Source organism: Grammomys surdaster, unplaced genomic scaffold, assembly GCF_004785775.1.
Source record: "Grammomys surdaster isolate TR1022 unplaced genomic scaffold, NIH_TR_1.0 322, whole genome shotgun sequence".
Lineage (NCBI taxonomy): Eukaryota > Metazoa > Chordata > Mammalia > Rodentia > Muridae > Grammomys > Grammomys surdaster.
Genome location: NW_021604741.1, coordinates 629,190 through 646,592, shown reverse-complemented (window position 1 = coordinate 646,592; position 17,403 = coordinate 629,190). Strand labels below are relative to the sequence as shown.

The 17,403-nt window shown below is 43.1% G+C and overlaps 2 protein-coding genes across 2 annotated transcripts in view; one reads left to right on the top strand and one right to left on the bottom strand.

Moving 5' to 3' along the window:
• LOC114629912 (tetratricopeptide repeat protein 41) overlaps positions 1 to 1,595 on the bottom strand; it is a 63,312-nt gene extending 61,717 nt beyond the window's left edge. Inside the window, exon 1 of the mRNA XM_028778039.1 lies at positions 1,392 to 1,595. The gene's annotated coding sequence lies outside the window, so the exon portion shown is untranslated. The remainder of the gene's footprint in view (positions 1 to 1,391) is intronic.
• Positions 1,596 to 1,926: 331 nt separating this feature from the next.
• Hsp90b1 (heat shock protein 90 beta family member 1) lies at positions 1,927 to 15,822 on the top strand. The gene is made up of 18 exons (XM_028778038.1): positions 1,927 to 2,099; positions 3,011 to 3,113; positions 3,836 to 3,977; positions 4,387 to 4,503; positions 5,397 to 5,728; positions 8,495 to 8,606; positions 8,786 to 8,905; positions 9,884 to 10,000; positions 10,811 to 10,948; positions 11,033 to 11,110; positions 11,220 to 11,285; positions 12,096 to 12,365; positions 12,579 to 12,824; positions 13,285 to 13,421; positions 14,225 to 14,303; positions 14,396 to 14,551; positions 14,944 to 15,063; positions 15,534 to 15,822. Exons 1-18 carry the CDS (start codon positions 2,051 to 2,053, stop codon positions 15,558 to 15,560), a joined length of 2,409 nt encoding a protein of 802 aa, XP_028633871.1. The 5' UTR covers positions 1,927 to 2,050; the 3' UTR covers positions 15,561 to 15,822.
• The last annotated feature ends 1,581 nt before the right edge of the window (positions 15,823 to 17,403 follow it).

Sequence of the window (17,403 nt, the reverse complement as noted above, 5' to 3'; positions counted from 1 at the left end):
TCTTTCTTTCTTTCTTTCTTTCTTTCTTTCTTTCTTTCTTTCTTTCTTTCTTTCTTCTTTCTCTCTAAGGACCATCATCTGCACAAACTTCTACCCACAAACAACCCCAGCAGCTTTATTTTGGAGGACAAATCTCATTCTCAGTTCCTCCCAGGTGCAGCCCGATCTACCCCCACTGGCTAGTTAAGAAGCAGTCACAGTTTCAGAACACTTGCTCACTTGCTCAATTAAAAAAAAAAAAAAAGTCAGAAAGAGGGTGATGGACTGTCAAATGCAGAAACGGGCATCTTTTTCCAAAAGCACAAATAAATAAGATTCCTGGTATGCTCTAAACAACAAACACAAGCACGGAGGCATAAAGCCTTCGTTTTACATTTCTCTGTGCTTTGGCAAATGTAGGTAAATCAGACAGATGTAAATAAGCCATCACCACATTATGTAAACACCAAACCACAGATTCAAGATCTGCAAGTCTAAAGTCTTTGAGTCGTCAAAGGGACTATGACACTGTCACTGAAAAGCTTGCCTTCGGGAATTTGGATTGCCTGAAAACAACTCCAATTTTCTTAAGAGAAAGCGGTGATGGAACGGGTGTGTTAGAGGCAGGCACGCGTGCTAGTGGAAAATTTCTTTAAATGAGGCTAAAGAGCTTAGAAAACATTTCAGAACGCATAAGCTGGCCTTAGGGACTTCCCTCACCAGAAAGAGCCTCTTTCGGAAGGCGGAAAGGTGTTTCTATGAAGTTACAAAGCTACACTCAGGGTTACAGGCTATTTTGCAAGCACTGCGGCTTTTGCTTTCAAGTATCTGCAAATGTCCTTTCCTGTTCTAGGCTAGCCTGGACTTCACCACCGCACTCTCCAGCTGATTCACAAGAGGGGCTCTAGATTGCCAGGGCATCCCTTGATATTTATGGGGATGTCAAAGGAACTTGGGTCCTTGGAGTTTCCTTCAGGGTTGAAGAACCCCCGCCACCCTCTACTGCAAACCAAGAGATGCGGACTGCATAATGCCAAATGGAGCGGAAGGTTCCGGGAACCCTGAGCGACGCCCAAGAAAGCCGACCTGGAAACCGGCGTGTTACCATCAACCAGAGGCGGAGCCCCGAATTCAGGGCTGGCCCTCTGACATGATGAGACTAGGGCCACGCGGGGCGGCTTTCTAGGCTCGCCTCTGAAAACTGTATGCATTAGAGTCCTAGAACAAGCATAGATCTATTCTATAATCCGAATGAGGCAGAAACCCTAAATCACTCAGGAGACATTTCCCGCGGACACAAGACTGGGGTAAGCCCAAGGGCCAAACTACGCAACTGGCTTAGACGCCAGAGACTACAATTCCCAGCAGTCGTGAGATTAGCGCGTTGCATGCCGGAAATTGTAGTTTCTCACCACCATCCAAACGCACTCCGGATATTCAACCCCTCACATAATTCTGTCGCGAAAAGAAACGCCCAAAAGAAAGATGACGGCGAACGTAGCGCTGAAAGGGCTCGTAACGTGACCCGCGTCGTAGACGGGAAAAGGGTGAAAACTGCATTGTCTTGACTACCGTTTCCCCTAGTCACGGAATAAACGTTCGCTAGAACCGGAAGTGGTTCCCCGGGACCTCTAGGAAAGGACAAACGTGCCATGCGCCTACGTTCATTGGACGGTTTTCCTCAGAGACCAAGGCTTCCCAGGCCAAGGGGTGGCCCGGCGTGTGAGGGGCCCGCGGAGCCATTTGATTGGAGGAAGGCTGCTGGAGAAACCCAATCGAAAGGAGCCACGCTTCGGGCATCGGGCACCGCACCTGGACAGTTCCGATTGGCGGGCTGCCGTCCCCCCCGTGCGTTCCCATTGGGTGCAGAGAGTGCGTGGTGAGGTACGATTGGTGGGTTCGTGTTTCCCGTCCCCCGCCCGCAAGCCGTGGGGTGAAAAGCGGCCCGACCTGCGCGCGGTTTAGTGGGCGGACCGCGCTGCTGGAGGTGTGAGGAGCTAAGACTCGGGGTTGGGGGGGTGGAGGCGGCTCCTGCGACCGAAAAGGACTTGCGACTCGCCGGCCACGCACCATGAGGGTCCTGTGGGTGCTGGGCCTCTGCTGCGTCCTGCTGACCTTCGGTGAGTGATAAGGGCGGCAGCGGGCGCCTCCCCCCATTTCTTCCCGGCCGCTTCTCGAAGGTTCTTGGGGCGTTGAGCCTGGGAGGGGGACGCTGGGGGCTACAGAAGGTCCAGGGGTCATCTCCCTTCCTCGAAGGAGTCTCGGGTGATGATGCTTGCCCTGTGGCCTCTGGGAAGAGGCGATTTGGAGCCGGGACATTTAAATACCCTGCGGATGGATCTGGAGCGCTCCCCAAAGTCTCGTTGGCGGGGCGCGGCCTCTCGGACTCTACTCCCGGGGGAAACCCTACACTGGCCCCTCCCTAAGGACTTTTGTCACCAGGTCCGACCTTTTCCGGAGCCTGAGGACCCCCCAACCCCTGTCCTCCAGTTCTCCCGGAGCGCGTTTCTGTTTCCTAACGCCCGACTCGCGAGCGTGGGCCCTCGGGCCAGCGTCGTGGCAGTGGCCCAGTATCCGGCTCCGATGTGCTTCAAGCGCGGTCCTTGACATGTCTTCCCCTTTGGGCCGGATTTCAGTTCCCCTCAACAGAAGTTGCACAAACCCCGTTTGTATTCTGACCTGTGATAACTAAGCAAGGTCCAAGTTTTGGCTTGGCCAGTGTAGAGGCCTCCTCTACACTTCGCCCAACACGTGTGGGTGTTGATGGGGGCCTGTATCACTCACTGCCTTGTGTCGATAGACACAAGTGATGGCTGCCAGGCCTTCAAGAGTCAACTGGGAGTCTTGATCATTCACATTTAAACTTCAGCGCGCAAACTTGCCTTGACATTGGTTATTGACTGACGTCAGTATTTCCACATCTTGTACTTACTGAATTGTGTTAACTCTCCCTCTTGCCCTGTTTGGTCTGGCTTTTTATACGAAGGGGAGGAAGCAATAATATTGAGAGTTGTCACCTTTTTCTCCTCAGGGTTTGTCAGAGCTGAGGATGAAGTCGATGTGGATGGCACAGTAGAAGAGGACCTGGGTAAAAGCAGAGAAGGCTCAAGGACAGATGATGAAGTTGTGCAGAGGTCGGTGAATTGAAACTGTGCTGATAAGCTGTGCAAGTTAGTGGGACACAGTGGCTGTTCCTTCTCCAATCAGATTACAATGTCCAGTGCATAAGTGTTGCTAATGATACAAAATAACCAGAGAAGTTCTTAGGCGCTCGGGTTTATCTGCACGTGGTACTTAGTCTGCTCTTAGGAGTTGACTACTGATTCAAGAAGGAAAGTTGAAGGAAGTGCTAGGGGGTAAAGCCTCAGCATCTAAAATCAGAAAACCGATGTTGTAGATGTAGACCACTCAGCTTGTGCTACGAACTTTCTAAGACCTGACAGAAGACTTCAGATTGGTTTTGTGTGAAGTTAGTACTATGAAAAATAGAACTTACGCCTGTAACTTTCTTAAGAAAAGGGCTCTTTAGTCAGTGAGGTGTATTTTAAAATTTTGGCCTCTTAGGAATTAGTGAGGGTATTAAAGTGTTCACTGTGCAAGCATGCTCGAGTCATGACTTGCTTTTCAGTAGAGGGGACCTGGGTTTATTTTCCTGGGAATTTTCAGAACCATTTCCAGCTGAGCATTAAGCATAGCCCATTACTGTGATAAGAGTGAGCTGGTATGTTAGTGGTCTTTTACAGGGGCTTCTGTTTTACCCTTCTAACAAGACGGTATACAGAGGCCAGTCTGTGTCCTGACTGCAGACTTAGAAAAATTAAACTGAATATTTGCTTGTCTAATTTGATTTCTTTAGAGAGGAAGAAGCTATTCAGTTGGATGGGTTAAATGCATCACAGATAAGAGAACTTAGAGAGAAGTCTGAAAAGTTCGCCTTCCAAGCTGAAGTGAACAGGATGATGAAACTCATCATCAACTCTCTGTATAAAAATAAAGAGGTGAGTGTCACATGGTTAGGACGGTAGATTGTAAGTAAGAATTAGTACTGGTACATACTGGGGTAGGAAGGGAGTGGGCATTGTCCCAGTCTTTCCTGTCACCTCATAATTAGGTAGTGATCTGCTAATTGGGGTGAAGTCACACAACTCTACCACTAAGGAAAGGTGGGAGAAGTATTCCTGTTTCCACCACTTCAGATATCCCTTGTAGTTGCCACAGAGCTTTGTAGAGCCACACCTCCTTTTTTATGAAGAGAGTAAAGCCATCTCTTGTACCATAAAGGGTTTGGTTCCATAAAGAGTGTCTTTTCATGCTTCTGAGGAGAAATGAGAGGAGTTGGTCATGAGAACCAACATCTTACTGTATCTGGAGGATAATCCCAATTCATTAAATCTCACTTCCTTTTAGATTTTCCTGAGAGAACTGATTTCAAATGCTTCTGATGCTTTAGACAAGATAAGACTCATCTCACTAACTGATGAAAACGCACTTGCTGGAAATGAGGAGCTAACGGTCAAGATTAAGGTAAGCTTAAAATAACTGTTTCCTTTTTAGAACTGATAGTCAGAAACCAGGCACTCCTTCATCAGTAGGTTATTCTGGTGTGAAAAGTAACTTCCTAGTCACAGTGCGTTCGGATGGAAGTTCACAGACTGCCTGTGAGTCAAACTGACTTTGCCTGTTTTTATTAGGTTTATTAGAAAACAGTCATACCTAGTTTTATAGTACAAATTCTTCTATCTACACTGGCAGTAATTACTGACAGGATCTTTGGCTCCTAAAGCCAAAAATAGATACTACCTAGCCCTTTAGGAAAAGGTAGCCAAGACCTCAGCTTAAATCATTCCACAGGCTGACTGAGCAGCCATCTGGAGTGTCTCTGGTTGCCATGGTGCAAAGGGTCGCACACCAATTAAAAGCTTAGCCTGAAAGTCACACTCAGCTCCCACTTGCACCTTCACTGGGCAGAAATAATCACATGGCCTATGAATGGATGCACAGTCCTACCAGGCTCTTGAAGATAGCCTGGACTATTTAGTGAAGAACATTAATAATCACAGATCCCAAAATCCCTTTTAATTTCTGTGAAATAAGAGGTTTGTTTCCTAGAATTTTATCTTCAAAAATTTATTATTTTATTTGGGTTATCTATTGTTTGACATTTATATCAGGTTGGTTTTTTTTATATATATATATACTTAATACACTGAATTTATATAAAAAATATAAAAACATGCTTCTAAGGTGTGGTTTTGAAAAATGCCATAACAAGACATGTTTTTAATATACTTAGTACATCTCTATCTAAAGTGGATGTGTCCTGAGCTGGGTTCTAGATTTCTTCATAGAGAACCTGGCATTTGGCATAATGTGAATGTTAAGAAGACCTAACTGTCTGGTTCTTGTCTTGCTTTTAGTGTGACAAAGAGAAAAACCTGCTGCATGTCACAGACACGGGTGTAGGAATGACTAGAGAGGAGTTGGTTAAAAACCTCGGCACCATAGCCAAATCTGGAACAAGCGAGTTTTTAAACAAGATGACAGAAGCACAAGAAGATGGTCAGTCAACCTCAGAACTGATTGGCCAATTTGGTGTTGGTTTTTATTCTGCCTTCCTTGTAGCAGATAAGGTCATTGTCACATCAAAACACAACAATGATACCCAGCACATCTGGGAATCAGACTCCAATGAATTCTCTGTAATTGCTGACCCAAGAGGAAACACACTAGGTCGTGGAACAACAATTACGTGAGTATTTCTGATTCTAACAAAAATTAATAGTGTGAGGATCGAGGGAGAAGCTGATGAGAGACCACAAAAGAAGTAGCTCTGGGTTTTCCAGGTCAGAGAGGGAAGCTATGTTGTGCAGAGAAGCATGGACAGGCAGGAAGGCCTGGCCTGATCACAGGTTTAAAGGACTCCTCACAGTTGGCTGCAGTTGCTGATAGGAGTTCTGAAGGTGATGCAGGGGTGGCTGGAGGGAGGCTGAGGTTAGAAACAGTCACGATTTGTAGTGAGTAGCTGGGATTGGAGTAGGCCAGAGAGAACAAGTAAATGGAAAGCACAGCAGGTGTTCATACAGCAAGAGACTGGGGAGGTGAGCTGGCTTTGTGATCATCCTCACATTTGACTGGCAGATGTATCAGGACGGTTTCATAGCTTAGGTGCTTGGTTAGTAAAGTGAATGAAACTATACAACAGGTCTGCTTTCCCTGGATAACATTTCCTTCTTTCAAGTCCTGCATCACGAGTCACCCGTACTCATTTGAATGCCAAGTATGGGTTGGGGTTACAGTAGAGAACAGGATAGGTGTAGGCCCCTGCTCTCACGTGGGGCTCTAGCTCTTGAGCATATGAAAAATCATTTCAGAGTGCCGTGCAAGAAAGAGTGCTAAGAGATGCCTGCATTTTCAGGGGAAGTTATCAAAAGACTGACTTACCTTTCCTGCTGCACCTCATCCGTGTCACTTAGCTTCTGTTGATTTATTTTACCACTGCATATATTCAATCCACAGATGAAGAATTGCTTGTGTAACATGCATTGTATTTTCATAAAACCTATGCTTCCCCCCCCTCCCGTATTCTAAGTCATGTCTTAGGTACTTATAATTTTAATGCAGTGTAAGTGGTTATACTATATTATTTAAGGAGCAGTGACAAGAAAAGTTATCTACATGATGAGCGTAGACACAACCATAAATATACCTGCAGGCCCGACTGTGGGCCAGCTCAGCAGTGCTGATTCTCTTCAGCCTGTGCTTGTTACCCTCGACTGGTGCAGAACCCACAGTGTGAAAGGCTCGTCTGCCTTTTGCCTTGCTTCCCTTCCGTTGGTGTTTCAGGTCATCTGCTGTCTTTGTATTGTGTAAGTCACCAGTAGGTTTGTTGCCAAGTCAAGTTGATTTAAAGAGATTTGATCACTACTGCTCCTAGTAGCAGATGTTTTATTGAGTGCCTTCCTGTTTCCCCAGACTTGGCTCTCCTGCTGCCCTCAAGCTTTCTCAGCACCTCCTATGTGGGGTGCCTGTCTTTACAATTTCTCTTTACCTATGTCCTCGATAGTGATAATCTCATCTGAAAAGTTCTGGCTCTTTCCTCAGCATCTGTTCCTCATACTGTTCCTGCTGTGGCTTCATGTCCATTTCTTTTTCTCACATATTCTTAGCCTAGATCACAAGTCAGGAAATGTGCTTACTGGACCAGCTGATAAATACTTGTGGGAGGAATGTATGGCCTGTTAAATGTCCTAATTCTAGTTTGACTTGAAAACAGCCATAGATAATAAGTGAGAGTATGTCCATTTAAAAAACAAACAAAAACACCTGACTAATCTTAAGAATAGTTCTGTGCTCACGAATCTTGATTGCCTTTTTTGTTATGTTTATTATGGGTTGGGGTGTAGGGATCAAAAGACAACTTGCAGGTAACCTGTTAAGTCTGTTCTCTCCTGCTATGTGGGTCTCAAGAATATAACTCTGGTCTTGAGGCTTGGAGGCAAACACCTTTGTGTGCTGTGCCCTCTTGTCGGCCTTCAGACTGACTGCATTTCTACTTAAGTTGTCTAACCAGCAGCTGTCAGCTTTCCCTGGCTCTCCATATCACCAAGATCAACCAGAGACCTGCTCAACTTGAAAACCAACACCATATCCTATTTGTAACAGAAACGTTTAAATTAGGAGGGTTTCTCTGACAAAGTGGTGGGACTAAAGGCCTGTACCACACCTGGTGAGGCTTTTATATTTTGATGAATCTGCTGTGTTTGCAGACCCTGCCATCACTTGTTTTTGATAGCTGGTGAGGGTAAGAAAAATAGGCATTGCTAAGCAGTCACCAGTCACATGTGTCTGTTGAATACTCAGGGTATGATACTGCAGCTATGGATCTGATATCTATGTGTCTGTCTGTCTGTCTGTCTGGGCATGTTTGTGGGTAGAGCTTTTCCACCTTTTCCTGTTTTTGAGACAGGGTTGTACTAGGGCTTGATTAGGTTAGTCAAGGATCCTGCAGTAGGATGACAAGTCCCTCCATGCCGAGCTTCTTATGTGGGTGCTGGGGTCAAACTCAGGCCTTTGTGCGTGTACAACAAGCCTTTACTAAATGAGCCATCTTACCTGAACTGTTTGATAGTCATGTGGTTGATGGCTTTCATAATTCAAGGTAATTTTGTTTTTTCTTTAAGTACTTAATGATTTGATTTCTAGAATGACAGTATAAAACTGTGAAAGTGAAAATAACTTTTCTTTAGAATTTTGCTGCTTGCTTACCTTGATGGGAAAACCCCCAATGTAATCAGAGTTTTTTTTCTATTCAAAACATTGTTGTCTACTTAAGGAAGCACAGGAAAGAGCCTCCTTTCCTAGCCCTACCTGTAGACTTAGCTCACAGCCTTCTCATGGAGGGGAGTTCTTCCTGTGAATGTCAAGTGTTAACAGAACTGCTGGCTGATGTTACCAAGGTATTTAAACAGATACAGTCCAGTCTGAGCTCTCTGTAAATGGCTTGTTTTCCTTTCAGTCTTGTCTTAAAAGAAGAAGCATCTGATTATCTTGAATTGGATACGATTAAAAATCTGGTCAGAAAGTATTCTCAGTTCATCAACTTTCCCATCTACGTGTGGAGTAGCAAGGTAAGTTCGATAAAGTTCAGTGTGTGTGTGTGTGTGTGTGTGTGTGTAGTGTTGAGCAGAAAGGGATGAAATTAGGTGTGGTCCTTACTGGAAAGCTTTTATTTTACTGTAATGTCTTCTTTAGACATTTGGGATCAAACAAGCAAGACTAACAGTAATTGTACTTTATCCGTCCACAGACTGAGACTGTTGAGGAGCCCTTGGAAGAAGATGAAGCAGCAAAAGAAGAAAAAGAAGAATCTGATGATGAAGCTGCAGTAGAGGAGGAGGAAGAAGAAAAGAAACCAAAAACTAAAAAAGTAAGCCTGGTTTCTCTATGACACTGTTAGGGTCTGTGAGAATGAAACTCCACCCACAGGTACAAGCTCAAGCTTCTTTCTTTAAAGAGAATTGTTTTTATAATATATGTGTGGGTGTTTTGCTTGCATCTGTATCTGCTCCGCTGCATGCTTGGTACCCATGGAGGCCAGATGCTGCTGCTGGATCCTCTGGAACTGGAGCTAGAGGAGTGTGAGCCACCATGTGGATGGTGGGAATCCAACCTTCAGGTCGTAATTTTAACGGCCTCTCCAGCACTAGAAGCATCATTCTGGGCTGAGTCAGGGCTTGTGTTGTCTTGTGTTTTGGATAGTTGGTTGGACTTTTGAAACCAGGTCTCACTGTGTACCTCTGGTGTCCCTGCCTCCCTGGTACTGGGGTTAATATTTAAAGGCATTCACTACCACCCATGGAATGAGCCTTCATTATTTTTTTTAAAGTTTTCTAGTTTTCCAAATGGCCCTACTATTAAAAAACAAGGCCTTTTGTATGCTCTGTGTTAACCTGGAATACTTTAAATGGCAAATCCTCTGTAAAAAGCTTATGGCTTTTTGTATTGCTTAAGTCTGCCTTCTTTATTTTTAATTTTAAAATCTTAGAAGCTTTCTGTATCTTCTTTACCGTGTTGGGATCAATTATCAGAAGGTAACAGAGAAGTATGGTTGAAAATTATAGAGTTTGTGATATTGGCTACTTTCATTTTTTTGTGTTAAAACTGGCCATAAGTATTTAAGCCTAAGTAGAAGGCTTTGCTCTTATCTTGTAATCCCAGCACTTGAGAGGCTGAGACAAGAGCTTCTTGGTTTGAGACCAGTCTGGGCTATATAGCCAGATCTTACCTCTAAAAACAAACGGCCCTGCTTTTAAACAGGCTTGGTAGTAAGACCCATATGAGGTAACAAATTACCATCACTTATAGGTTAATACTAAAAGAAACTTACCAATTATGTTAACTTTAGGTTGAAAAAACTGTGTGGGATTGGGAACTTATGAATGATATCAAACCAATATGGCAGAGACCATCCAAAGAAGTAGAAGAAGATGAATACAAAGCTTTCTACAAATCATTTTCAAAGGTAAAGAATATGTTGTGTGTTAAGAGTTCTCTAGTTTTAGATTAGATTATTAATGAGTTGTACAAAGTTATCAGCTAATTAGTTCATTTAAACATGGTGACTATAAATATGATTGTTCATCCCCATTTTTCCCAATCAGATGATTCAGATAATTTTATAAAAACCATGTGTCTATTCTAAGAATATGGCAGGCACAGTGATATATCAAATTGAAATTCATTTCTTGACTTAGCAAGCAAAGTCAAATTTCACATGAACCTTTGAGATTGGTGTCCCATATGCACGCACGCACATACATACATACATACATACATACATACATACAGGCATTTGATTTCCAACATAAAACAGGACATGTTATTGAATAGCTTTTATGTTATCTTGAAAGTTAACATATGACATCAGACATTGTAATTTACATTTTAAGATATTACTGAATATTTCTCTGGAATTACTTTTTGGGTTTTTTTGTTTGATTGTTTGTTTGTTGTCTTTTGGTGAAGCCTAAGAATATATTTAAAACTAGAGTTAAACTTGCTTCTAGTGCTGTTTCCCTAAGCAGGGTCTTGTACAGATAAAAGATGCATGGAAGAACTTGGCATGGCTTTGGCGTCACTGTCTGCAGACAGGGAAGACGCCGCCGCCTTATCCCGTCTGTTAGGCTCAGCCTCTTCTTCTCACTGCTGGCTCCAGCACCTTTTCTTTGCTGTTTGTAATGGGCCGTTTTGTTAAACGTTGTAGATGTGATAACGTGCCTTTGAACTGATTTTTCTTGTGACTTGAATAACCAAAGCAAGGTACTTTCCACAGGAAAGTGATGACCCCATGGCTTATATCCACTTTACTGCAGAAGGGGAAGTCACCTTCAAGTCAATTTTGTTTGTACCTACATCTGCACCTCGAGGTCTGTTTGATGAATATGGATCTAAGAAGAGTGACTACATCAAGGTAGCTGGACTTTTTAAAAGTAAACTAAGGTCAACATTTTAAAGTATGATGTGTAGGCGGTGACTCTGTTTTGGTTCCCCTCAGCTGTACGTGCGCCGAGTATTCATCACAGATGACTTCCATGATATGATGCCCAAGTACCTTAATTTTGTCAAAGGTGTTGTAAGTATCTGAAGATTGTGTGCGTGGGTGTTAGAGTGGTTGGGAGTGTGGCAGCGGTCTTTGGTACAGACTTGTCTTTATTGCTCAGTGAGCATCTTGCTGTCCGCAGGTGGATTCCGATGACCTCCCCCTCAATGTTTCCCGGGAGACTCTCCAGCAACATAAATTACTCAAGGTGAGGATTTCTAGTCATGCTTTATGCCCATTGGCTGGAGTCAGAATTATCAGCAAGCTACTCTACACCCAGTTTCTTTGTAACTACTAGCAATTTCACCTGTAACTTCAGGTACCCAGGAGTAACAACAGAAAACTGGAGATCTAACTCAGTGATCAGAGATGGGGGGGCGGGGTAGTGATTTTTCTGGCAGTAGACCAACTAGATGTTGAAGGAAGGTTGGTCTTAGACTATTCAAAGAAATTCTGCCAGACACATCAGTGCATGCCTGTAATCTTAAGATGATGAGCTCATGCTAGTTAAGCCAGGGGGCAGTTCGAGGCCACCCTAACCTAACCTAACCTAAGACTTTATCTCAAAAAAGAACTTGTTTGTTTCTGGGATTATTGTGTCTCAAAGCTTATACATTCCCCCAACACTTAGTAAGGATTACAGTTTTGAACAGAGTTAAAGGCAGGGAACACACCTACCTACTGCTTGGTCCACAGCTACCCACATACTAGACCTTTCCATAAGCCCCTTTTCACCAGTATTGTAGAGATTAGAAGACTAGGTGGGATTTGGTTTTGTTTATAAGCATTGGAAAATATTAGATATTTTGTCAAAATATCTGAGTTGTAGCATTAGAATATTAACAGAATATAATAGAAACAGTTGTCTAATTCTATCACAGTCTGATGTGGGGGTCCCCTGGTGGTTCCTGTCCCTTGATCAGTGGTATGGCCATTGTGCTGTCTCAGTTGCTGCTATCCTAGTCTCTTTAGGAAAGGTTTGAGATAAACCTTCCTAACCAGATTCCATTTTCTTTAGGTGATTAGGAAGAAGCTTGTCCGAAAAACCCTGGATATGATCAAGAAGATTGCTGATGAGAAGTATAATGATACTTTCTGGAAAGAATTTGGAACCAATATCAAGCTTGGTGTGATTGAAGATCACTCAAATCGAACACGGCTTGCTAAACTTCTTAGGTTCCAGTCTTCCCACCATTCAACTGACATTACTAGTTTAGACCAGTATGTGGAAAGAATGAAGGAAAAACAGGACAAAATCTACTTCATGGCTGGGTCAAGCAGAAAAGAGGTGAGACGGAGTGCAGCTGCTAGGTTCCTGTACCTCTGGGGGCACACAGCCAGTGCCTGAGAGCCAAGAAGTCAGTTGTGTAGCCGGAATAGTTAGGCAGCCACTACGGACACTGCCTTAAATCCTTGTCTCACACGGGGTTGTTAATGCTGTGGAGACACAGCTAATGTGCCAAGGCAGAACTTGAAAAACATACTTCCTTTAATTTTGTAGGCTGAATCTTCTCCGTTTGTTGAGAGACTTCTGAAGAAGGGCTATGAAGTCATTTACCTCACAGAGCCTGTGGATGAGTACTGTATCCAGGCTCTTCCCGAGTTTGATGGGAAGAGGTTCCAGAATGTGGCCAAGGAAGGAGTGAAGTTTGATGAGAGTGAGAAGACTAAAGAAAGTCGGGAAGCAACTGAAAAGGAGTTTGAGCCTCTGCTCAACTGGATGAAGGATAAGGCCCTCAAGGACAAGGTATCTGGGGTTTGCATACTTTAGTGTCTGCACTTGGGAATTATCAGCAAGCTAATCTACACCCAGTTTGTTTGTTACCACTAGCAATTGTAGACAGTGGCATGTGCTTCGTTCGGGTACTTAGAGACCTGGAGATGTAGCTCAGTGATGATACATTCATCTGCTGCCTGAAGACCTTGGGTTTGAGCCCTGGGACCGCTCTCCCCTCTCCACCCCCGACCCCCTACCCCCAAAATGCCATCAAATACACTGTAGTGTGAGTTTGTAACTTCTAGAAGTTTCCTGCTGCTATAATACTGTTCTAAGTTTTTATAGGTTTAAGTATAAATTTGTAGCTGAAAATACTCACTGACTGTCACTCGAGGATTCCCGAGTGCGTCTGTCTGTTCTCTGGGATGGTGACTGGCACTGCTTACTGCTGATCCTTCATTTACTTCTGTCTAATGTTTCTCCTTCTAAGATTGAAAAGGCTGTGGTGTCGCAGCGCCTCACAGAGTCTCCCTGTGCTCTGGTGGCCAGCCAGTATGGATGGTCTGGCAACATGGAGAGGATCATGAAGGCACAAGCATACCAGACTGGCAAGGACATCTCTACAAAGTAAGAAACTGGGGATGTCCCTACCAAGGTGTCAGCTCTTGTTCTTCAGATCTGCTACATGTATCATCATAGTTTTGCTTTAGAGTAAGAATAATGTCCACATTTATATCATGACTCACTAGGGGTTTGGCTTTGTTTTGGGTTGTTTGGTTGGTTGTTTTTGAGATAGGGTTTCTGCATAGCTCTGGCTTTCCTGGAACCCTGTAGGTCAGGCTCGCTTTGAACTCATGGAGACCCACTTACCTCTGCCTTTCCCTACTGCTGGGGTTAAAGGCATTTCAGACCATGCCTGGCTTTCTACTGCTGTGTATCTTCTATCCAACATTGTAATGCCATTTAAAATCCAACTATCAGTGTCAGGAAAGTTAACTTTGTCAGGATGACAAAGTACCCTAAGTCCTAGATGGATGTGTGGTATATCTGGCCTTGGAAAATGCTAATGAGTATGGTTGTGCACAGAATGCACTGGAAACGTAATTGGAATTAATTTAAAAATAAGTGAATTTTTACAGACCCACACTGGTAAAGGCATATTGAAGATTATATAGATCATATATTTACACGGCATTCATAACTATGTGTATAGTTAAAATCTGAAGGGGATGAACAAGACATTAAACCAGTTCATTTACTCAGCAGAGCTTTGACTCATCATTAAGTACTTTTTATTTCATTTTTCATCTGACCATGGCTATTCTCCCTATCAAAGGAGGCTTTTTTCCTGTAATTAAAGCTAGACTACAGTAGGCATGTAGACCCTAAAATTAGTGTCTTAACCTAATGCTCATTTTGTCCCTAAACAGTTACTATGCCAGTCAGAAGAAAACATTTGAAATTAATCCTAGACACCCACTGATCAGAGACATGCTGCGGCGGATTAAGGTGATTGATGGCAGGGCTGCTCTCTTGGTGTCTTAAACTGGAATGCTTTGTAACCCTTAATACTGATGTTAACCAAATGTACCTTCTACCAGGAAGATGAAGATGACAAGACTGTCATGGATCTTGCTGTAGTTTTGTTTGAAACGGCAACACTTCGGTCAGGATATCTTCTACCAGACACCAAGGCATATGGAGACAGAATAGAAAGAATGCTTCGGCTCAGTTTAAACATTGACCCTGAAGCACAGGTGTGTATGTATGTCCTTAGCTCTCCCGTGTCTGACCCCTAGAGTGATACCACCTGTGAAATTAACAAGAAGTCTCCTTCTCTGTCTTCTTTCTCTTCCACCCTCTACCCTGGACACAGGGTCTCTCTTTGTAGCCCTGGCTGTCCTGGAACTCATTGTGTAGATCAGGCTGGGCTCGAACTGGAGGATCTGCCTGCCTTTGCCTCCAGAGTGCTGGGATTGCCACCACCACTCAGCTTGGCTTCTTCTTTTTCTCGTTCTTGATAGCTTCCCTGTTAAGGCAGATCAGATTTACTACAGTACTTGTTAAAACACCCATTATGATATTAAACATTTCAGAGCAAAGTGAAGGTAGACGGAGGGCATTACAGGTTTATGGATGTTGCTTTTAGGTAGAGGACGAACCAGAAGAAGAGCCTGAAGACACCACAGAAGACACTGAAGACTCAGAGCAGGATGAAGAAGAGATGGACGCAGGGACAGAAGAGGAAGAAGAACAGGAAACAGAAAAGGTCAGAGAGATGGGCAGATGGGGCAGCATGAGTCTGGCAAGACTTCCTAATATCTAGTCACAAAGGAGTAAATCCACATAGAAGTCAGCATTTGATACCAGCCTCAGAAGCTTTGGGGGAGGCTGTTTATCTCTTTATTTTTTTTTTCAACCATTCACAGGATCTTTTTAAGCAGATTGCTTTCCCCACCCCCAGTGCTTGTGTGTGGAAACATTTGGTTGGACTTTTTTTTGATGGGGAAGGGGTGTCCTTTCTAGGTAGTCCTGGCTTGCCTTTGCCTCCAAAATGCTAGGATTAAAGGTGTAAACTAGTACACCTCGATAGCAGTAGGTCGTTGATCCTGTGAGTTTTGAATTATCTTGCCAATAAGCAAATACCAACAAACAGTAGAAATGGTTTGAATGTGAGCCTTTCTGTAAGGTTAAGGTTGGCTGCTAGTTTGTAATGTCTTCTGATCTTTGTTTTCACAGGAATCTACAGAGAAGGATGAATTGTAAATTATACTCTGACTATGAATCCTGTGTGGAGAGGGAATGTGAAAGTTGAAAGTCATTTCTTTTGAGAGACTTGGTTTGGATGCTCCCCCAAGCTTCCTCCCCTGCACTGTAAAATGTTGGGATTATGGGTCACAGGAAGAAGTGGTTTTTTTAGTTGAATTTTTTTTTTAACATTCCTCCTGAATGTAAATTTGTACTATTTAACTGACTATTGGTGTAAAATCTTGTCATGTGTATAAAAATAAAAAAAAAATCCCAAATACCCAGTGCTTATTTTCTTAACACAAACCAGGAATTATCTAATACTTGACTTATTTTTCTTCCTGTCTGTTGGGTTCTTTAAAAAAAAAACAACAATAGTTTGTGGTTTGGTGTGTTTCAGACCATGTTTTTTACAAAACAAATCCCAAGCACATATAAATATTCCCCTTCCAGGGATCAGAACATAATTTTCTGAGTGGCCACTCGACTTGGGATGTTATGTGCAGGATGGGGAAAATGAGTATTTAATATCCTCAAAGATTATAATTAAAAAGTAACCTACCAGTGCTCTGAGACATGCTCTCACAAGCTTGTAACTCCCAACTGGCCTAGAAAAGATTTGCCTGCCTCTTGAGTGCAGGGGATTAAAGGCATGTATACCATGGTCATTTTATTTTATTTAGTGTGGTGGTACACTTGGGAGACAGGCCTCTGAGTTCAAGATTTGCATCACAGCCAGTTCCAGGACAGTTTTTGCTTTGCCTGCCTGTATGTATGTATGTATATAACGTGTTTCTACTGTCCATGAAAGCAAGGCAGGCAGATCTACTTAATTAGCAAGTTCCAGGCCAGATAAGGTTACATAGTAAGACCCTCTCAAACAAAAAAAAAAACCTCAGCTTCGGAGTCCCCGCCTGCTCATTAGGGTGGGCATACAAAAAATATCTTTACAATGTAGATGCAGTTCTGGAACTTAGTGCTCTTGGAGAACCTGGGTTCATAAATATGAAGGCAATGCATTCATATACACAGATATTTTTTAAAAACTGTTGCATAAATTACTTCTGTTGTATATTTATAGGTTGAACACAATCTTGAAACAAGTTCATTTCCTATAGCTTATTTATGTAGCAAACTAGGCCTAGAACAAGAGAGGTGTTATCAGTTCTGAAGACCTTGCTGTGTGTAGAATCCTTCCTTTGCTCTTCCAGGCTTTGGGTGGAGGCCTTCAATGCTTGGTGTTCTTGGCTTGCAGTTCTAACAGTGCCCTCCCTGCATTTCTTCCCATGGCATTAAGGCTGGTCACAGTGCATTAGGCTTACCCTCATGGCCTCATCCTATAGTCACATGCATGGACACTGAGGGCTAAAAGGTCCGATTTTTAGGGACATACTTCAACTCAGCATATTTAGGTTTTTGTGTATAGAAAACTAGGCTGGAGAGATGGCTCAGAGGTTAAGAGCACTGACTGCTCTTCCAGAGGTCCTGAGTTCAATTCCCAGCAACCACATGGTAGCTCAAAACCATCTGTAATGGGATCCGATGCCCTCTTCTGGTGTGTCTGAAGACAGCTACAGTATACTCATATACATAAAATAATTCTTTTAAAAAAAGAAAAAATGCCAATTTTACCTTGCTTTCATTTGGGGATTTAAGTATCTTGACAAGTTAAATCACCAATGCTGCAATTCCATTAGGTACATAATTCCAAAGAACTTTGAACTTCAAATATTTTTATATAGTTTAGTACAGATTTTTTGATATCAATTTAGACCCTATAAGCATTATCACTGATTTTTATCTTATGAAACTTATAACTTGCCATTATCAAGCTCATTCAGAGAAGAATCAAATTGAAGGA